The 24,342-nt window shown below is 35.5% G+C and overlaps 1 protein-coding gene across 1 annotated transcript in view; it reads right to left on the minus strand.

Moving 5' to 3' along the window:
* LOC122787923 (dynein beta chain, flagellar outer arm-like) overlaps positions 1–24,342 on the minus strand; it is a 5,188,001-nt gene that overhangs the window by 3,481,508 nt on the left and 1,682,151 nt on the right. The window contains exon 42 of the mRNA XM_044054850.1: positions 18,836–18,958. Coding sequence (XP_043910785.1) covers positions 18,836–18,958 — 123 coding nt within the window. The remainder of the gene's footprint in view (positions 1–18,835; positions 18,959–24,342) is intronic.

A 24,342-nucleotide genomic window follows, 5' to 3' on the forward strand; every position in this document is an offset into this window, starting at 1 on the left:
AGTACCTAATGTGTGTGGTAGAGCCTGTGTTCCACTTACACTAAATGTTTTTGGTTCTTTTCTTATCTTAGTTCCTCTCAAATATCCGAAAAACATCATATACTTCATTAGCCTTAAAAATGGTGCTCTGGCTACATTTAAATAAACAAACTAAACTGTGTACTGATATATTGAATGCATTAAGCTACTACGGCTGTAGCTGAGGCAAATATATGTATATTTTATTTACAGTTTCAAACTTTATCAATTTTTACTGAACTGCTTTCCAGTGTACCTTTACATGTTAATTCACAGTAGCTTGTACATTTCACTCAGAAAACAGTGTTAAGACTTCTCACCATTAACTGCTTACACTTAATCATGAATTTTCTATAGCAGTGCTGGCAGATTTCAAATGATAAGGAAATCAACACCATTTTTAACCCTATCACTTCACATTCAAATTCTGTCTTGTAATTATTATAATTAACAATATTGATCTCCTTGATATAAAATACTTAATTCACTGCTCCAGTAAATATTCTCAATATACCTTCTCAGCCATTAGATGTCTATGTATTCCTAAGATTAGAACATAAACTCTACAAATCTGATTACTTTTATGAAATCTTAATTTTTTCAGCAGTTACAAATGGGTTTCAGATCAAATGTTTTTTCCTATAGCCTTACATTAGCCATCATATGTTTTAAAGCAGGTTTCTCAGACAGCTGAAAAGCATAACAGACTTCTGCTGTTTGTTAGCCATTGTATTATGCAGAATTGAAATCATCTTTTCTTCATATTTCTATATACTTTAAAATAATATCCAACTCTTTCAGCATAAATTGATGAGATTTCTACAGCAGTACCAAACACATTCACTCACATTTCCTACATTATGTGCCATTGTGTATCTTTCTTCACCTTCAGGGCCTTGCACCACAGTCATTATCTTATTTTTTAAAGTAAGCAAAAGGTCCATATATAATTGTTTTATGCCTAAAATTTCAGTGCAATATATCATACTCTGTGACTAGTTTATACAAATAATCACTCTGAGCAATTGCATCCTTATGAAATCATGCATAATTTCTGGCAGTGCATTTTTATAAATTGCTTGTATATAAAAAAAGAAGTTATGTACTTACCATTATGTTCTACCTGTGTTGTCCATTTTCTTTCTTCCTCAACTAATGGGATCAGATCTGATCCTCAGATCAATCTCGGCTATTATACTAGCTTGTGGCCTCCAACAAACTCTCAAGCTCCTTCCTCAACATCCACCCCTAACATCCCTCAGATCTTGTTTGCAGCTTGACAGAAAGACTATAAAAGAATTGCTATAACTGGAGTTCAACACAAAGGACATAGGTGTCCTGAAGGGTCTCATTCCTCCAAAAGTCAGCTTTGAAAAATGGAGGAGGGTGATAGAAGAGGAGTTGAGGAAGAATGAAAATGGACAACAGAGATAGAACGTTATGATAAGTACATAACTTCTTTATCTAATGTTGTCAATTTTCATTCATTCCTCAACTATTGGATGGACTCTAAGGAAGAATATTCCTAAGTACAGATGAGCCAAAGGTTGCTCTTCCCCTCGAGATAAGATCTAGTCTGTAATGAGTGATAAAGGTATGAAGATTTTACCAAGTTGCAGCCGCACATATATTGCCCATACAGGCTCTAGACAGAAATACAGCAGAAGTTGTCATAGATCTGATTGAATTTTTGGTTTTGGTGTTTGGTTTTGGTAAGGTTAATTCAATTTATTGCAGGCAAATGAAATGCAATCTTTTAACCATCTGGCTAGTCTTACCTTTGTGACTGATTCGCCCAACTTATGTGCTAAGAAAACCAATAGTTTGCCTGTCTTTCTAATCTCTTTTGTGTTGTGCAGGTAGAAACATAATTGTCTATGAATATCCAATAAGTGCAGCATATATTTCCCTTTATTTGTAAACTTTGGGAAGAATAGTGGCAAGTTAATGGATTGGTTAATGTTGGATTCTGATACCACCTTAATCAGGAAGGAAAGCATTGGTATGCAGGGTGATTCTATTCTTAGGAAAAATCAAATATGAAGGCTTAAAAGACAATGTTTGAAGTTCTGAAATTCTTCCAGCAAAAATAATTGCAACTAAATAGATTTTTTTCCAGGACAAAAATTTAAGATCACATTTAGCTGTAGGTTCAAAGGGAGAATGTATCAAGGTTTTCAGTACCAAATTTAAATCCCATGGGGGTATGGGGTCTTTTTAAGGGGGTCTTAGCAGAAGAGTACCTTTTAAAAAGGCTTTGCACAGTTTAGGGGACACGAGGGAAGAATTTTAAAACCCTAATTGAAAGTTAGAAATTGCTGCAAGCTGAACATTAGTAGTTTATGAACTAGCTCCCTCGTTAAACAAATTCAATAAAAATTCAAGAACAGAATAAATTGGAGCTGAGAGGAGGTCCATCTGATTTTCTCTGCCCAGTAAACAAACCTTCCATTTACTCCTGTAAAGTTTACTAGTAGAAGATTTATGAGAAGATAAACGTATGGAATTGACAGGGGAAGAAAGCACTGGCTGCCTGGCTATTAAAGGAATTGGAGAAACCATGCTGTTAGTTTGAGATCTGAAAAATCTGGGTCAACAATGCCTGTCAGGTGAGACAGAAGGTATGGAATTGGATCCAGAATCCAAGCTGGCTATAATAGATGAGGCCAAAGGAAAAGGAACCAAATCTGCCGAGGTCAGTAAGGTGCAATGAGGATGACTTTGCTCTTTAACCTGGCTGCTTTCTGAAGGAATATGGGAATTAGTGGAGATGAAGGATAAGCATATAGAAGACTGGGTGGCCACTCCTGAAGTAGAGCATCCATCTGTGATTCGCCAAGTGGGGAGATCAGAGCAAAGAAGTTGCTGCACTTGTTGTTCAGGGAAGATGCAAAAGGATCACAGCAAGGCTGGCCCCACAGACTAAAAATAATTTCCATCACCTTGTTGTTGACAGACTACTTGTGAGGTAATCCTGCTCAGTTAGTCTGCTATCATGTTGGATTTCCCCAGAATATGCGTTATTAGAAAGCAGTTGGAAGATATCACCCATTGCCACACTCTGAGGGCTTCTTGACACAGGGAATAAGATCTGGTTCCCCCTTGTTGATGTACCAAACCACTGACATGTTGTTTGTCTGGATTAAATTGTTCCAAAAGGAACAGAGTCCTGAAATGTCTGCAACACAAAGAGCACCACTTATCATCTCCAGAACATTGATATGCATGTTAGCCTCTACAGGGGATCAAGTGCCTTAGACTGTCTTTCCAATAAGTGCCCCCCCAACCTAATCTGAGAAGCATCCATGGTCACTATGGCCTTGGGCTGAAGGAAGATGAAAGAACAACCTTATAAAAGCTCTGTGACTGTATCTACTAGGAAAGGGACCATTTGTAAACATGGGTTATTCTGATCTTCACTGAAATGGATTGAGAAAGCAATGACCACTGTGTTGCTAGCATCCATTGCAAAATTCTCATGTGAAATCTTGCTAAGGGGACTAAAATTTATGCCACTGACATCAACCCCAGAGCTTATAAAATCAGTCAGGCTGAAATTCTGGTACTGCAGATTATTTTCCTGACATGTATCCATATTGTTTGCACTCTTGACAGTGGAGGAGAAGCTACCATAGATTGTGTGTTGAACACTCCTCCTATGAATTCTAATGTCTGGGTTGGTTGTAAATGAAACTTGCTGTAATTCATGGTAATTCTAAGATGTGAACAGGTCTGTATCACCTGCTCTCATGCTTCTATTCAGTCAATACCTGGTTGGGGCAGCAATGAGACAGGCATCTAAATATGGAGACACCCAGAATCCTTGCAGTCTCAGTTAAGCTGCTAGCAATGCCATGTACTTAGTCAGCACCATGGGCGCTGCCATGAGACCAAAGAGCAGTGTTCTGAACTGATAGTGTCTGGCTCTCAGCCAGAAGCGTAAGTAACTTCTGAATCTTCTGTTCATCTTTATATGACAGTACACATTTTGAAGGTCTATCAAGCACATCCAGACATCCTTGCCCAAAAAGAGCAGAATGGACTGAACCGTGACCATCTGGAACTTTGTATGCCAAACTGACTTGTTCAGTACAGTGATATCCAAGCTTGGTCTCCAATCCCCTGTTTTCTTTGGCACTAAAAAGAATCCTGAACAGGTTTTGGATTCTATTTGGTCTATTGGGACCTCTTGGATGACTCCTTTTTCTAGCAACCTTTGAATTTCTAGTGTTGTTGCCTCATTCTGATTGGGTAGGCCATTGGCAATTTTTCTCAATGAAGGAGAAGGTAGGGGAATTATATAACCTCTGGAAGTAGTTCTCTGCACCCAACTGTCTCTTGTTTTCTCTAGCCAGGCTGTTTAGTACAGGGATAAGCACCTCGATTGCCTCCAGAGGTAGGGCCTTCATTCAGAAGTGCTGAAAGGGTCTGTTGGAAAAAGAATCCCTAAACCCCCAGTTTTCCTGGCCTCCTTTGCCATGGGAGCATTGCCTGCCATTATTCCTACCCCCCTGTCTCTGTGGGAACTACCTCCACATGTGTCCTGGAAAGGACCCTGAAATTTTCTGAACCTCATTTTTTGACCCCCCCCCCCCACTGACTCCTGGAAAAGGTCCTTTGAGGGGTTAAAAACACATACCCACTGTAAACAGGGTTTTGCCATCTTTCTCACATCAGGAGAGTGTGCCCTTTATTGTGGGGCCAAGCAAGGAAGTTCTGTCAAAGGGGACATTGACAAACAATGACTTGAAGGATTCTGCAAAATCACACAGGTGCATCCAGGCATGCCTCCTGATGGAAATACCTGAACCCAAAAACCTTGAGGTGCCTTCTGCAGTGTGTGAGATAAACCTCATAGATAAATTGGATATAGCTTGTAGGGTAGCCGACTGAGAGACCACTGAAGATTAAAGCTCAGCAGTTCCAGTTCCAGAAAGATATTTGGATAGTTTATTAATCAAATCTCTTTACAGCCTCATACAAAGTGCCAGATAGTTTGCGATATGAATGCAAATGTCACTGAAGCATAAACACACTTTCCAAATCTATTTCCCTAGACTCTACATTAGGAGGATGAACAGTGGAGTTCCACAAGTTCCTTTTTTGTAGCCACCACCATTACGAAGGTATCTATTGGAAGTTCTTTACTCCAATATTGCCAGCTTACTGGTTAAGCCAGAATCCAGTCTGGTCTGTTGGGGATTGGCTCAGTCATGTCTGGTTCCTTCAACGCCTGCCTGGAAATCAAATCAATGAGTTCATCAGTGGGTGGAGTAACCCAGGAGGTAAATGGGGCAGTACCAAATGCTTCCAGAAATACTGATTCTTCGTAGAAGACCAGACACCCTTCTGCTTAAGGATCTCAAGAATGTCTCCAAATGATTTCAGAAATCTATCTGTGAGATGCACTAAAAGCATATCTTTTTGGTAGAGTCACCAACTGGCTATCAATAAAGAAAAAAACAATTGGACAAAGAACTGTAGGAGATATAAGAAAAACTTAGACAAACTAGAACTGGAAAATCAGACAGGTAACAATAATAACATAGAAGACATTAATAATCTACATAAGAATTTGGAAATTTTAAATCATAAAACTAGGACTGGAAAAGTATAAGATAATTAATTTCTCTATTAATCCAAAATCTATGCATAAGTTAGCTAACAGAACAAAATTATTTAGTAAGTGTAACCATATAAAGGAGATTTATTCACATAAGGGAAAAGAAAAGTGATGGAAATAAAAGATATTTTAAAAGAATTTAGAAATTATTACAATAAATCATTCAATATAATATAATAACAGACTAAGAAGGGATAATGAAAACTTTTATAAAAATATAAAAACTACATTACCTGATAACCAAATTAAATTAATTGATAAACCTAACAAAGCACCAGATAATGGTGGAATTATACCAGAACTCTACAAGTTACTACCTAGAGAAGCCTTAAACATATTACAAAAAGTTTTTGTTTATAGTTGAAGACTTAACAAAGGCTCCTCCCTCCTGGAAATATACTCTTATCTCCCCAATTTTAAAAACTAACAAAGATCCAACTGAATGCTCTTCATACAGACCAATTTCACTTTTAAATGTAGATTATAAATTATCCATGGCAATTCATGCTAATAGATTAAAATATATTCTACCTTCCATGAATAATAAGGATCCAACTGGTTTTATTCTAAATACAAATACTTATGACAATATCAAAAGAATAATCAAAGTAATTTACTATATAAACAAAGCAAAAGAGAATCTAACATTATTGAGTCTATACATTAACAGTGCGTTTGACTCTGAAATGTAAATATCTTTTGTTAGTCTTACAAGAATGTGATTTTTCAAGAAATTTTATACATCTTATAAATCTTCTTTATGACAACTGCTTTGCATATGTTAAAATAGGTACTTTTACTTCTGATTCAATACAAATTTTGAAGGGAACCACACAAGGATGTCCTCTTTCACCCCTGCTTTTCACTCTAATTATGGAATCTTTTGCTAATTTTATTAGGTAAAATTTAGACATAAAAGACATTAGCACAAATGTGAATTTAACTTCTAAAATCCAATTATTTGCTGATTACATTCTTCTGACACTGAGTGACAGTGATAGTTCCCTTTCTGTTGTTTTTAAGGCAATGGATGAGTTCCAAAAAGAATCTGATCTCTCCTTTAATGATAACAAAACAAAAATACTACACATAAATACCAATACTAACAGGATAAATGACAGAGTTACTAAATACATTGTCAAAGACAGGAAAATGAACTGTTTAGAGATAATTATAACAGATAACATTAATAATTTAATAAATTACAATTATACTAACAGCGTAATAAGCATAAAGAATCTAATAAATAAATGGAATACATTTTTCTTCACAATGGAAGACAGACTATAATCAAAATGATTATTTTCTAAAAATCTTATACATTATTCAGTCATTATCTTTACTTCCATCTAAAACATGAATTAAAGAAGTTAATACATTAATTTTAAAATTTCTTTGGTTCCCTAACAAACCAAGAATTGCCTTAAATAAACATATAATGGACTGAACACAGCAGGAGGGATTGGACTACCAGACCAAGAATTATATTCTTTATTATCAATTATAAAAACAATATCTCACTGGATAAATAATATTTACACAGCCAGGTGGAAAGAGTTTCTAGGATGCCCTGTCATAAAATTTAAACTTAAACTCTAATCACAAGCTTATACTACACAATAATTTACACTTGTTGCTAAAAGATTACTTTTCTGAAAGGAGTCACCAGACAGACAGCTGACTGTTATTTTATTTCTACTATATTAAATGCCTTTAGAAACTAAATTTAAGAAATCCAACATATAAGGCATAGGTCTTTCTTCTTTCCCCTATAGCATACACTGAAAATTATATTTTCACTTCATAGTTTGACACAATTACAGTTAAAGAAAATATGATATATTGGTTTCAATTAATGAATAATAAAAAACTTCATTCTGCTGATTATATCATAAGTAAATATGATTTAAGCAAAGATATGTGGTTGGATATACAATCTTGCAGACAATGTGTAGAGGGTAAAATTAAGTTAATGCAATCAAGATTACGACATCTTATCCAAAAATTGAATTTTTAAAAGTATTAATACAATAAAATACATTGGGAAAGAGTCTCTTATCCAAAGAATATAGAATAGTGAGGAGGATAAAAAAATCATTTTTAATATCTTCCAAACAGACAACAACTTCTGTTAGATGGAAACTTTTTACTTTGAAATTCTTGCACATATCTTTCTTCACACCTCATAAAAATGAATTAATGCTTAAAAAGAAGCAAGTTCATTGGAGATGTAAACAGGAGCTTAAAAAAGACTGGGGACACATGCCCTTTGTGTTGTACTTATACCATATTGGAATAACATTAATCTTTTTTTAGAGGCTTTATTTGCGGACAATTTTGTTTTATCTAAGTCATTAATTCTTTTTAATACCTCTATTCTTGTTTGTGTTAAAAGAATGAAATACCCTCTTTTATGGTCCATTTTATCAATTGCGAGGAAAGTTATAACTAAGAACTGGAAGAATGAAGCTACACGCTCTTTGAAAGAATTCACAAATACTGCAACCAAAGTTTGTCATCTAGAAATTATCACCATTAAATCAAGATCTACTAGAATCATGTCGTATGGTAATACATGGAGAAATTTCAAGGAACTGCTTGAGAAACAAAAACAGCTATACTCATATCAATTGTAATGTGTCGGAAGTTTTTGAGAATCTTCATTGTTAGTAGACACTCTTGTGAATAGTTGTTCTTGTTTGTCCTTGTTCATATTCTTCTTTTTTTATGCTCACAAATTTCCAAATACAATTATTGCCATAATCAATTTGTTTAATTAAAATCTAATAAAAATTAAAAAAAAAAAAAAAAAAAAAAAAAAAAAAGAAGAATGTCTCTAAATGAGACAGCATTGGGGAGTGATTTTGAGGACACTTCTGCTTCATTGAAATCAGTATTCTTAGTGACTGACTCTTGAGGAGAGTCCAAGTGCCTCCTTTTGCATTTTCTCTTCCTAGGGACTTACTCAGTGGGGTGGTCTGGTGAAGTATCAAAAGAGATGACAATACTCTCTGGTAGACTGGAAGCTTTGAGCTGGGTGTCCCTGTGGGGCAGAATGTTGAGGATCATGGTACAAATTCATCTGAGAAGTAGATGGTTGATCTGAGAGGGAAGGACTCATCTGGCATGCTGGAGCAGAGAACACCCTCTTCACAACCTCAAAGGCAGACCAAGTCAGGAAAAAGGAAGCCAACAGAGCTGAGAAAATGAGTTTCTGGCTTGTCACCTCCCTCCTTCCCAAGAGCAATCCACCAAAGGCGGAAGTCAGAGCTGCACTATCCAGTGCCAAAGCTCTGAGAGAAAGAGATGGCTCACAAAATCTTAAAGTCAACTCCATCCTCTTGGATTCAATCAGGAAGCTTCAGCTTCAAGAGTCATCTGGCTCTGAGGATGTGGGAGTTGGTACACTAAGGGTAATAGATCTGAAGATGATGTTCTCTTCAGATCTAAACCAGATAGACTCCAAACACTCAGATCCATGGACTCTAAAACTACAGTTTGGATTAGAAAAGGAGCTGTCATCGGTGAAGTGGTAGAAGGGCAGGCTTCCTGAACCAAAGAGGTAGGAACCGTGAGACCTCCCATCTGAATCTGCTCCGTGAAGGATTTCCTCATCATCCTCTCCACATCTGTTTCTGTAAGACTCCTGGAGGACTGATATGGTGCCAGGAATGGTGATTTTGAGGGCCTCTCTAAAAACGGTGATGGCACCTTGGAAGGAACTGGATCCAAACTTGGAAATAGGTAGTCTTAGACAAAGGCTTCAGATCTGAGAATGTAAGATCTGAAATATGTTTGGTCAGGTCTGAGGTTGTAGGATCCAAAATATGTTCCTGACCCAGAAACTCCCCATACTCTGGAATAGACTGCCCATACATGTCAAGCAGAGCACCTCCTTGGCCCTCTTCAAAAGGAACCTTGATGATTGGATGGGAGATAGGAAATTCACCCCGGGGATCATGTTAGTCACCTTGTTAGACAGGGGTCCAGGGAAGTAAATATTGTAGGAAGAAAAATCCAGGGAAGTGTTATGGCTAGGCTTGTATAGGCCCTAGGGCCAATAGCCTAGTACCAACCTATGAACCTATGTCTGGTCAGATGACAAGTAGTTTTGGATACAATTTTTTCTTTGTTTCTTCTTGCTCAGAAGAAATAGATGCTGGAGAATCTGATGGTTTTGACCTTTTTGAAGGGGGGACTGAACCCCAGAAACAGCTTCAGAAAATGAGGTTGGTAACAAACCCTTTAAAATTAGTTTGTTCCTCCTATCAGCAAGAGCTCAGGGGTTAAACCCATGACAGATAGCACAATCCTGATTAAGATGATCTATACCCAAGCTATAAACATAAACAGTGTGGGCATCAGAAAAAAGGCACCTTATACCCACACTTCTCGCACTTTTTAAATCATTTTTCAGACATTGTTAAGGTAAGGTTATGTAGAAAAATTAGACAGGTAAAGTAAGCCCTTTTTTATTTTTATAAAGAGAAAGACAGGAAAGTTAACTACCAACTATGGTAGAGAAGAGCTACAAAAAACTTGTAGAGAAAAAGGGGATAGGCAAGGTAGGATATGCCTGCCAACTATGGCAGGGAAGGTTACATTTTAAAGTGTATAGAAATAAAAGGAATGCTTAAAAATAGAGTACACTACTAAAGAATAAGGAAGTAGCTAAAATAACGATTTTTGATAAGAAAAATCCAAAAGAATTACTTATCTCTAATGACAAACCCAACAGCTGAAGGCAAACCACATCTAGAAGCGAAAATGGCAAATGAGATCTGAGAGATGTTAGGGGTGGTGCATTATGGGTAGGAAAGGAGCTCAAGAGTTTGTTGGAGGCCACGAGCTGGATCTGAGGATTGGATCCAATCCCACATGTTGAGGAATGAATGAAAATTGACAACATCAGATGTAACTATTTACTGAATTCTGACATGTATAACTATAGGGTATTATATCATAGGATCAATAACTCTATATGTCTTTAAATTGCTTGTTTATGAATTATTCATTCAATATACGTTCAGGAAACAGTTTCCTACTAAAGGAAAAGTCATCTTGTATTTCTCTTTACAAATTATATATATGCATGGCTTACAATAAACAGCTTACACCTGATTAATATTCATTCTTTCTCCAATGCCCACATTATCTATTCCATGACTGCACTTTCTCCCTTATATGCTTTCTAAACAATATTTTATATACTTTTTCTGGCATTTCATTAATTGTTTAATGTATCTTTCCATTTTTTCTTATGTTTTGTATAGTAACCACATTTCTTCCTTTTTCTGTCTGGTTTGTATTTCTTGCATTAATTAAAACATTTTTACACTCTTCTTTTTGAGAGACAAGGAAATTATTTACATTTGCTATAAAAGAGAAGCTTGCTAAAAGAATTGTGAGAAAATACTGAACTTAGGTGGAAAAAGAGCTAAATTGTCTTTTGAAATAATATTTTGCGTTACATTTTTTTTCGAACTGTTGGGCAGTACTGATGAAGCATGAGAAGATAATGCAGCAAACCATCAAACTCAGAAGTGCAAGTATGGAAGACAGGTATACTACTACAAATATTCTTGAAAGCAGTGAGGAAAAAAAAAGGCAACCAGAATAATGACTAAATTATCAGAGGGCCCATGAGACTCATACTGTAGCACTAACTGGAAGTACTGTTATGTTAAAACAGCTGCAGCAAAGACTGTAAAGATTGTTACTATCTTTTTCAATGCTAGCATTCTCATACTGAAAGATTGAACTTTTTTCTTTAAAGGGAATCTTTAACTTACTTAAAAAAACATTTTTTTCACTGGATGGGGGAATATAAAAATGAAGAGGGATTGATCACATTTCTCCTCGTTAGTATGTTTCTGGGAAAAATATACAGGGATTTCTTCTACAGGGCAACCTCAGAAACAATTTCATTGCGGAGTATGTTTTTATCTGTACCATCAGAGAAATGTGGATTAATGATCCATAATGCACAGATTCCATGGAATAACTCCTTTCAGTGTTGCTCATGAAGGGGTAGGCTACAGTGTCTGAGTATTTTAAAGGCAAACCTAAAAGTCAAAAATGAAAATAATTCAGCACTAGAAATGTCACACAGCAGTTAATACCAGTGGCATGGAAAATAATATTATAGGAACCTACTACAAACTGTCTACATGATCTTTAAAAGCTTGATGAGTTACTGTTTAAATTCCATATATAAACAAGTACTGCTGTGTAAGCAAGCTTATCATAACAGCAGATATTCAAACAGATCACTGGTGCAGTAGTATAAAGCTATATCTTTATACTATGGCAACAGAGATCTAATGATGAACATCAGTGAAAACACAATTATTATGAAGGTTTTAACATTAACTAGCTTAACGTCTCAACATCAAATAAATATGCTAATGGAACAATCTGGAGCCTGTATTATAAAATCTAACTACAGATTCAATATCTTAGCTACATATGGAAAAACCTAGGATCTTTCTGCAACACCCATGTAACCATCATGTGTCATCAATATAAATTATAATGCCAACATCTTGAAAATAAGAACAAAATTAAACTCAGCCATGAATAAACCAACCCACCTAAACTTTATCAAAAGAATCTTTGATACAATAAATGCTATGTGGTACTTTTCTGTTAATAGGGCAGCAGTCATCCACAAACCTGGTAACCCATTGTTGAGAATTATCCTTCTGACTCACGAGGAAAAGTCAGCATTATTCTGAGAAGAAAGGCCAAATTCAAAGTAGAACACAGCAATGCAATAAGCAGTACTGACATTTGAAAAAATCAATAGTACTGTCACAGTGAAGACAAAATTAAAACCCAGAAACAAGAAGTAGTAGTGACTTGACAGCAGACGTGCATTTTCCGTGCTGCTCCCTTAACAGTTTGGGTACTCAAAATGCAATATGATCCTATATAGCTGTATCTTCAGATGACCATTTGTAGTGTTACACTGCTTAAGTATAAAGGTCTTTGTTGCTTTTGTCGCTATGCCTTTCACTTCTCTATTTTCCTATTCTTTGGAAAATGTGGCCAGCTTAGTTTCCACAAAGAACCGCAGTATCATGTATTGGTACTACTGACTTTAATAGAATGTTGTTCGTGTTTGACTTACTTCCTCTGTTTGCAGTACAATCCCCACCATGTTGCATTTATGAGGGGATTATATAATATATTTTGAAAGTCTTGCAACACCTCTTAAATGAGCTACTTAACTGGTGTGGGGCTTTAGCTAGAAGTAGAAGGCATATGAACTGGGATTGCAAACAAGCGCAGAATGGCCCTAGTCAGTGAAGTTTCCCCAAATATAGGCAATAGATGTGATCTGCAAGTAACCAAAAGGTTAGACATATGTGAAAATTGTGGAGAATGCAAAGGTACTAGAAATTGTAAAGGAAAATGAGACACTTGGCTGCAGTCTTGAGCAGCAGAGATGAGTTGTAGATAAGTAGTAAGAAGACAATCACAGGATATGCAAAAAAATATAAGCTAAATGGGTTTTTGAAAGAGATGGAAGGATAATCCTCAACAACGGGGTTACCAGGTTTGCAGACGACTGCTGCCCATTAAATGAAAATTACCTGTTATACTTATGAAAAGATAATAGACTGCTATGTTCAGTACCCAAATTAAATTTGCTCAGGATACTGTCAATGAATATTATGCTACTGATTTTTGCATTCATAAATACATACTAGTAAATATCAAATATACAGAGACATTAAAAAAGACTTAGATGAATCAAATTAATATTACAAGCAATGTAAAAGGCAGTTCACAGCTTTCTAAAATCATCCTAATCATAAGAATAGATATTGTTTAAATAAAAATACAGAAACCATTTACTTTTCTTTTCAAATATTCCAGATGTAACTATCATCTCTGATCTCAAAGACTGAAAACAATAATAAGATGCCCTTTAATTTAATCAGAAAAATGAAAGGAAAATTTGAATGCAACATGTTATCAATAAGCAAGAAATGGATCACACAGGTACAGGAGGCATTGAATATACCTGCAGAAAATGTACAATCTTTAAATAAAAAAAGGACATATATCAAACTGATAAAAAATGAGGGGAGTCATCAGTTATATACTAGAGATATAACAGATTCATGTTAAGGTATGAGAAAATCATGCAGAATGGGATGTCCATTTCTATGTTTGATAAGAATGTAAAAGGTGCAGAATGAAGGGTAGCTATTAATGGTTATGTGTGTAATTATTGTAATTTGAAGAGCGGTGTAAGTCAGACATATCATTAAATCTATTTTTATATAATAGTTATATTGATGAATTTTTGAAGGAATTTGATAAGACAATGTCACTTAAGAGTATGATTTGTGGTGAGACAGCTTATTCATTAGCAATTACCTATGCAAATGAAATGCATATTTTGTGAGAAACAAAAAAGTTAAGAAGACTCCATGACCAAATATCATATTCTTAAACATCAGACTTCATAAGATCAATAAATGTATATCAATGTAATACTGAGGGAATCTCATTTTCTAAATGAAAAACTGAGGGAATCTATACAGTAAAGATTCCATTAACCTTCCAAACTAATAATTTAAACTGTGCCACAGTAAAGCTTATATTTCATTCTACTTAAGATATATTCTTTATTTTTCTGATAGAAACTGTTCCTTTATAGTCTGTTTCTATTACTTATGGTGTCATTTGTATGTATTTGTATAACACTGTCCCAGGTGACCTAAATCTCTTATTAGAACATTAATTTCCCTCCATACCCATGAAATAAACAGCATATTAACTGTATACATATTTTGTCAAGGCAAACTTCTTCCAGTCTGATCTAATCATTCTCAAACATAAATGTTCTACTATTATAAATCACTGATCTGTTTTATTTCTCTTGACTATCGCATTTTATTTTTGAAGCGGTCCTTCTGTCCTTGTGTTACAAGGTAACTGAGCAATCCACAGACCTTCATTTTTGTTTATTCATTTATACAGATTGCTCATTCCAGTGGCCAATGCACTTTTTTAAAATATGCACTTTAATATTCATCAGATATTTTAAAAAACTGGAGTGAGTTTTCAAAAGGGCACTCTTAACTATCCAGATACTGTGCCTCTGTCCTCTTGCAATCAAGCACACCTTGTCAAGGAAGCAAGTTGCATTCCAGCAGCTCTAAAGATGGGTCAGTGTTAAACTGAGACTCTTCCACTCTGATGACTGATAACAAATATCTTACAGATTGCACATTTTACATTTTAATTATACCAAACATCCTTTACCATACAAACATTTTCCTGCATTTAAGCTCCCCTCAATAAGTGCTTATAGTGCCAACATACCTGTCTCATTATCTCTGCATGCATTCTTATACCTAGTGCCTGCATTAACAGATCTAAATTTATTTAATACTGTCAACTCATTTCCATCACATACTAGTCTAGTTTTTCTTTTACATTCATCATTTACTTACTTATTTTCCAGTTCCTTACCATACTGTCTTAAAACATTTATTTAAAGCAACATAACATAGTTTGCAGTTTGAAAACAGGTACTTTCTTCAGAGAGCATGCAGTGTAGCTTGCCTTTAGTTAGATGTAAACTTTATTTTTTAAAGTAAAGTTTAAGATATAATACCTATATTATTACATTTATATTGATCAAATAGTTATTTTCTGCCTGGTACTTAATAACTTCAATCATTTTAAATTACTATTCAGAATGCAATTCATATTTTGATTGTATCACCTCCTCTTCCATAGAAACACTTATCCCTTTTTAAGTTGTTGTGTCTTTCAGCTTTTCCCGGTTAGGGATCGCCACAGCGGAACTCCGGTCCGCTAATGACTGGCAGTAGAGTTTTACGTGCCGAGTTGCCAGCCCTGACACACAACCTTCAACAAAGGTATGCCCATTCACGTATGTCTCCACACAGAAGACGCTCTAGCTGAGAATTGAACAGGACAAAGTCTTATTGTGAGGCGACAACCCTACTGCAGCACCACCACCGCAGTACACTTATCCCTTTTTAAGTACTGGTCTCATTCAGTGTTCCTGTATATTGCTGTGATGGAATCTCCCACTTTTCTTGAAAACTGTTTCATCTCACTTGTTTTCCCCATCATTTTATTTTGGAAAACAGAAATGGGCTTTGCAGGAAATTTCTCTCTTATAGTTTCCACAGTTTGCTTTCTTACATTTGTTGAAAGCTTGCTTGTTTCCTTGCCACCTTCTTCTGCCATCAGATGCTCTTTTCTTTTGGCCAGTTCATCTTGTGCCTACTGAGAGTTGGTATATAAGTTTAAGCTGAGTGGATAAAAGACACAAAGTAAAGCAGTATATAATAACCTGAAATGAAATTCCCCTTGTCTGGAAAGTCTTATGGAGGTAAAAAAAGCATTTCTGTTAGTTTATTTTTATAATGAAAAGTCATTAACCACATAAATCCTTGTGTCTCCAACCTATGAGAGTGTTCATTCCAAAATACATATAATTTTCTCTTTTAGCTGGTATGCCTGCAGTTTAATCAATACAGATCTCAGCTACTTGCTCAGTCTAAAATTAGGAATATTTACTCTGTAGGCTCCTTCACTCTTAATATCAGCAATAGAAAGTCTAGCCTATAATCTGAGGTATTTATCATGAAGTCTTTACTATCCTTCCCTTTTGGTCTAGAACTACTGTAAACCTTAAGCTGTGCCTAAGTAACATATTCTTGAGTTCAAGCAGTTTTTGTGTAATTTTTCATATTTTAATTGCTATTCTACCATTTTTCTTTCATCTGTTTTTCCAGATTCCATACCAGTTATTTACTCGGAATGACTGGTTAAAACATGTTCAGTTTCCTGTTGCCTTCTGTTCTTTGTTTCTATATACTCCAACAGGGAACTGCTTATCTTGAAAATCTCAATGAATGTTTACTCAATCTTTAGTTCTCTAGGGTGAATGAAGACCTTTCAACTTCAGCTACTAATGTGCTCAGCTTTCTGCACCTCTGATCCACCACACTATTTTCAGATTCCTTATATATGTTTACAACTGTATTCCTTTTTACTTAATTTTTTCTCTTCTCTTCTGTGTTGATCTTCTGAACTTCGTAGACAATTCAGCTACCAGTTTCTGTTAATTTACAGTAGTTTGCAGGCTTTTGGTGTTTTAAACTGCTTCTGCTCAGAACTCTGTTTTTAGCTGCTTACATTATAGCCTTCAACGTCAAATTCAGTGACTGAGTAATCAATGGTTGATTTTAAAACTCATCACAAATGAATGAGTTGCAACTCAATAAGTGGAGTTTGTCAGAGGAAATCCCTGTTCTGTTTCGATTACACAGACACATACACACACACACACACACACATATATATATATATATATATATATATATATATATATAGACATATATATATATATATATATATATATATACACATGTATAAATTTATATATATATATATATATATATATATATATACACACTCACACACACGTATAAATTTATATATATATATATATATATATATATATATATATATATATATAGATATAGATATATAGATAGATATAGATATATATACATATATATATATAGATATATAGATATATATAGATAGATATATATATATATATATATATATATATATATATATACATGGGTCCTAGTTGAATCACCAAAATTACATTTAATTGAACTCCAAAATACTGAAAAAAGTTTTCCAAAAGAACAATATGCCGAACACTGACTTTGCCGAAGCTCGTTTCAGTGTATAGAGCAAATCCTTTTCATAGCATAGTAGCAGCTACATGGAGATTGCACTCCAGTTAAGATTAGGAAATCCACCCTTGTTGTCACTGTAGTGTGATCTCAGAGTTGGTATGTATAATTTGCAGGGGGTGCGGGGGGTGCAGGGTGGCTTGCCCCCCTGCAAAAATGTTAGGAAATGTTTGTTTTTGGTGTTTATTTTTAAAATGGGTGTTTTTGATGTGTTGTGGTTCACCAAAGTCAGTGTTCAGCATATTGTTCTTTGTGGCAAACTGGTCTCCGTGCTTTGAAGTTCAATTAAATATAATTTTGGTGATTCAACTAGGACCCATATATATATATATATATATATATATATATATATATATATATATACATATAGGTCTAGGACTATTCACTGAAAGCACATTTCACTTAAAGTCAGATGACTGTGCACAAATCACCGAAAGCACAATTCACTGAAACACATTTCACTGAATGTTATATATGGCCTTTTCCCCACTGTAGAGTGACCCTGGAAGTTAGTGTGTATATATATATATATATATATATATATATATATATATATATATATAGATAGTATGGGTGTGTGTGGGGGGCACTGCCCCCCTAATTGGGTGGTGTGGGGGGGCGTACCCCCCACATAGTTTGGATATATATTAAGTTTAGAAAAGAGTAATTTATTGAAATTGCAAGTATCCATGTGTATAGTTAAAAATATTTAAAAGATGCATATGTGTGGGTACATATGTAAACACATGCATGTATTTTATATTTATATATATATATATATATATATATATATATATATATATATGTGTGTGTGTATGTGCGTATACAGATACACACACACACACGCAAGCAGAGATATAGAAAGGTAAGTAATACTTAGGTCTTTACTGTAGTATATCTACAGTCAGTCAATGCCTGCAAAACATAAAAAAAATAAATCAATTAAACAGAAAGTATTTAAAAGGAAGGATCAAAGGTTTACTGCTTCAATTCTCTGTATCTTTAAGTTACATATAATGCAGTGCACAAATGTCAGGAATGAAATGACAGTGTGCACTACTTATAAGGATGGTTACCAAATGGAAAGCTTAGGCTCATTTTCTTTATCTGAACTGTTTATCAGAAAAAAGGGGGTCTTTTGTTAATTCCTGAGCATAAATAAAATTTACACCATTTAAGCCCTGGAAAGTATTGCCTTTAGCAAGACTGTCTAGCTCATCTCTAGAAATTGAAAGCAGAAGATGAATGCACAGATTTCTAAATGTATTACACTTGGGAGGACTAACGCACTAATTGCTATGTTTCATGCTAGGATTTACTGAACAAGAGCTGAATTAAATCAATTTACTGCAAAAGAAAGACAAATGGATACTTCTTGGATTATAGAAAAGGCTTCAAACGTAGCTGAAACTTGGCCAGTTACCTTAACAGTTATATCGCTGCTGGTCTCTTCATACTTGTAGCACGATGCTATATTTAGTTCCATTAAATCTGTAGCATTTCCAGCTGCAGCTACCTGCACTATCATTCTCTGAACAACGTCTTTCTGCAAAATAAATCATTGGAAATGCATCAATTTAGTATTCATGTCTAGTTTTATACAGTAATATGAGCCAAACAGTAATAAGACATATTTTTAATAGCCCAAATTATATGTATTATAAACAACACAAAAATTAAACCAATGCATATGGTAATATGATTTGGAAGTCAAAGATTAAGGCATTAATACTTTGCTATGGACAGATTACAGCTGTCATGCCACATTTACTTTGACATAACAGCCCTTGCCATCTCAGTCCTATACTGTCTGGTGTACATAAGCGCTCCTACCTTGCCTGAACTTACATGTGTTTTTGAGGCTGTATGCCAGTACTTGCAAAATAGGTTTTCTTGCATTTGGTCCTTCTGTGATAGCTACCCATCAAGAGTCATATGCAGCATCAAGAAAGGTAATTTTCCTACATTTCTGCTAACAAACTTCACACTGCCTCTAACTGATGTAAGAAGTTATGGCACTAAGATTTACAAAGCAGAATGCCTCTGAATCACAACTAGTTATTTAAATGGTTACTAAGTATACAAACTCCTTTCAAAGCTAATAACATATTCACAAAGCCTAAGCACTATCTGTAAGAGTAATCTGTAAATGGTACAAAAACATTTTCCCATATATGCCTTTTGTCATTGGAAAATTATGTGTAACCACATCAGCAAAAGCCTTTTGGAATGTTCAGCTTATGTATTCATATATCTAACAAAGAAATCAAATGTCAAGTTTTATTTTTGTGTTTCTAGAGTTACTTATTTTTTGAATTAATCTCTGCAAATAAAATGGAATCAGAATCAATTAGAAAACAGAATATGGCATATGTGAAGGTAGAGTTCAGAAGAATTTATGGATTATTTCCCTGTCTACGAAATAACTGCCTAGCTTCAAAAAGCTCTGCCACCCCCCACCCACCCACCCCCCCAACACACATACCTTCAATCAGACTGCTGACTGGCTACTCCGTAGGAGGGAAATAGTAGTAAGGACATATACATACAGATACATATGCAAAGATAGAAGAGCTTAACAATCCTGAATCAAACAACTAATAATAACAATGAAACATATAAAGCAGAAACATATAAAACCCTACGTTATATCCTTTTATCAACTGGAGGAGAAGTCGTGGATAGCAATTAAAACAGAGTTGAAGGATTTTATCTGGGAATCAAGTGGGGTAAGATGATCCTACCAACAGAACAAGGCAGACTAGGTTACCTAATTTGAGGGGGTATTTTAGAGCAACATAGTTAAGGCTCTTATAAATAGCACAAGCAGAAAACTATAATTTAAAGTGGAAAGGAATGATGCTGACACAGGGAGAAAACTCAAGAAATAAGGAGAGATTGGGATTTTGGATGCAAACTCTTGAGGAGAACAACCAAAATCATCGAGAGTATTATATTCATAAAATATCAGGGAGGTAAGAACCAAACCAGCACGAGAATGGAGAAAAGAGATTTTGCTGATAGGGATGACTTTGGTCAGGGATACAGATAATAGGAAAGAGGGGGCTGGACTTTATTGGAGAAAACTGGTAAAGGAACCAATGTATTGGGAATAAATAACTAGAAAGGGAAAGGTAACAGAATGGGAAGAGGCCAAGAATTTATTTGGACTGCAGCTTAGAGATTGCCTTCCTTATCAAGGATTGATATCAGAGTATAGACAAAGAGAAAGACATAGGGTGCTCCTAAATGAAAGACCAGCACTGGTAGAGTTTTTAATAGAATCTAGAACATAAGCTGTCATTCAAAAAGGAATAATTAGTAAAGCATATAAAATATTGCATGTTAATTATAAGAATAAATCAGAGGAGCTTAGAAAGGATTGGGAAGAGAGACTGGATAAGCAATTCACAAAGAGACAATGGGGATATATGTATATCTCCCAAATATGCAACAAAGTCTAGAAGGTTTATGATCTTTGCCTGGAAGTGTTTACATAGGTATTTTTATACTCCAAGTAGACTCCAAATAATTTTTCCTTAGGTGGATAGCAAATGTTGGAGGTGTAACGGGCAAGGAAGAGGTAGCTGGGAACTTATTTTGTGGGAGTGTAATGAGCTGGCAGACTTTAGGGATTCCCTGCAGACTGCTCTGTTGGATATGCTGGGTGAGCAGATTGGACTAACTGGGAAGATTACTTTTTTTGAGTTATACTACAAAGTAAAGCCTTGCTGAGTCTAATTACGGTGGCTGCCAAAAAAGCAATTACTAGAAAATGGAAATCTAAGTCTAGACCAACTTTACTAGAACTAGTGAATATAGTAACAGAGATAGAACAACTGGAATTGGGATCTTTAGAAAAGGGAAGGAACAAACTACATAGGAAAAAATGGGAATTGTGGGAACAAAATATGCAGAGCAGGAATGAGGTTTAAGACGGAGGATTTGAATTAGCCATATAATGCTTAACTGATCATGACTGGATGGTTTATAACTGATGTATAATGTTTGCAACTACAGCTGTTTTAATGGTGTCTGTGATGTAAACTGCAACTAAAGTGGTATCATTGTGTATGTTTTTCATTTATATAAATGTAAGACTGCCTTTGTCATATGTGAAAATTTAATAAAGATGTTTGGGGAAAAACAACAACTACTTTATATCCAAACTAAAACTATATACAAGAATAAGAGGATGTAAGGTGGGTGTGGCTACTGCAGCAGTAAGGAATTCGAACATCTTGTTATTGGTAAGTGCGACTTACAGAACTGTAATACATTCATCATTCCCACTGCTGCAATAGCCTTTAGGCTAAATAGGCTGATTACCATATCTTATCCAACCTGGGAGAAGGAAGAATATGGATCCAGGAGTCACTGTAGAATGTTCCTAGCACAACACTTGCTCTGGACATTGAAAAGGAATCCAGTTTGTAACGCTTTCTAAAAGTATGCACAGAGCCCATGTAACTCTCTCTAGAAGACTTTGTGTCCTCCCCTTTCCAGTATGTCATTGAAGAAGACAAGACAACAGTAAAATATACATTGATACTGCTGGAATAAATTTGCCAAAGTGGGAAAAGCAAAAAGCAATAGCTAAGGACATCCACCTGGAAATTGTCTATTTAGGCACAGGGTTTCCCTTTGTTGTCTCTTGATAAGAAATAAATGGCTGATCAGCTTTTCTAAATGGCATAGTTTTATTGAGATAGTGCATGAATTGCTTATGCATATCCAGCATATCCAAATTCCTTACTCCCTGTTCTTTGGGTTCTATGTAGAAAGCTAGGAGACTAATGGTTTGATTCAACAAAAACTCTGAAACCATTCTGTATATGAATGAGGAGGTTTGCTCTTAAAGAGACCCTACCCTCTGGAAAATCAGATGGAGATCATCAAACATGACAGCTTGCAACTCAGATACTCTTCATGCAGATGTCAAAGCAATGGTGAGTACAGTTTCCCAAGTCCAGAAATTAAATCAGCTTGGCAGGCAGGTTTATAATGTGACATAGTCAGTTTGTCCACACAAAGTTCAGATTCTAAGAAGGAACAACTGTTTTACCACAAACAGAGAAGGAAGAGGTGGCTCCATGGGCAGATAAACTGAAATACCCACAGGATGAGCTTTTAAAGAAGAACAACAGACCAGAGAGGCCAGATGAAAGTAGCTCACAGAATATTTTCAGCACCAGTGGTACAAAATCCTGAAGAGCTCCTGGTGGCTGGTTAGGCAACAACTAAGGCATCACTTCTACTTACCAATACAGGATTTTCTATTAGCAGACTTTCTTGCCTCCTTTAGTACCTGCTGCACATCCTGATGAAATAAGTGCTAAAAGGTATCGAAACTGAATCAGCTAACTGAAGATGATTGAGAATGTGGTGTGCCAACTTCACCTGTCTAGATCTAGCTTGCAAGAGAGTGTGTGGTAATTTTCCCTGGCCAGTTCCATAAGAAGGAAGAACCAGTGTTGCCAGGACCAAAAGGGGATCACCACAATGATTTGAATCTCCAGAATTAACCAAGATATCAGTGGAAAAGATGGAAATGAGTAAATGAACACGGTCTTCCAAGAAAATGAAAATGCATCTGTTTTCCAGGTTTGCTTGCAAGGGGCCTTAGAATAGCACTTTTTAGTTGTCTGTTTTAAAAGGAAGTAAATAGCTCTATTTGAGGTACTCCCACACATGGATACATTCCTGTAAGACCTCCTCATTTAATTTCCGTTTTGTCTGCCCTGGTCATGCTCATCTTTTCTGATGCTATGTTTTGCTCTGACAGTATATAAGATGCTAAGAGTGCTAAGGAATGCTGAAGAGCTAATTACCAAGCCATCCTGCATAACTGGTAAGACCTCAAACTTCCCTGATTGTTTATGGACCACATTACTGTGGCACTATCCATAATCACTTGAAGAGGTCCTGAGGACCATAATTAATTGGCAGACTTCAAGGTATGAATCATACACAATGTCTCCTTTATGTTGATGTGCTTTTGTCTACCTGAAAAACTACACAGGCCTAGCACCTTTACCACTATGGAAACTGCTTATAAAGCAAAATATAATGTATATGTAGTGAAAGATTGCTATAAGCTCTGAAGAGAGAGGGTGACCTGGGTTCAGATGAATTTGTTGTCTCTTCCAATGCTGTTCTCTTTTTATAAAGCCTAAAACTGGAATTTGATACTCTAGAGAATGAACTAAAACAAACAGTGAAAAGGTCACGCAGAAAAATCAGCCAGTAAAAACTAAATGAAAACTCCAGCCAAGCTAGAACTTACACTGAGTGGCCTCTCAAACCTCTTGTATCAGAGGCACATGGGATATATGCAAATGACCCTTATGAACATCAGGTGTTTCAGCTATATGGCAATTATGAATGCCCATGACTTTTTTAAGTCGTTTTAATGGACAATTTCAGGCCAAGAAAGCCAAACCACACTAGCTGTGGAAATACATATTCCGGCCTTGTTATGACGTCATCAGCACAAGCAGAGTGTTTGACTAAGCATAAGAAACACAGGGCTGTTATACCCAGCTGATGTCCATTACCATTAGGGTGACTGCAAAATACCCCAACTAACAAACTAAAACAAAGAGTAAGAAGATTTATGTTGCACTGTGTCTTAGTATTTTTTTCATACAGGCTACAGCATATGCTGTCTCTCTGCTAATGAGTTTTGTTTTACAAGCAATAAAAAAAGCCTGACATTATTTTCTTTTGCTATTCCCAGAAAACTTGTCATTTATTTTATTCTGAGCAGGTAGGTGCTCTATGCCATGCAAGTTCTTTTTTTTTTTTACTACAGCCTACATATCATAATTAAATCAAAGCACAAAACATAGCAAAAATAGTTATAATATATAGGACAAACAATTACTGTGTTGTGCAAGCAACAATGCAAAATATCGGAAACATTGCTAG

Source organism: Protopterus annectens, chromosome 13.part0 (assembly GCF_019279795.1).
Source record: "Protopterus annectens isolate FY-2018-M chromosome 13.part0, PAN1.0, whole genome shotgun sequence".
Classification (NCBI taxonomy): domain Eukaryota; kingdom Metazoa; phylum Chordata; order Ceratodontiformes; family Protopteridae; genus Protopterus; species Protopterus annectens.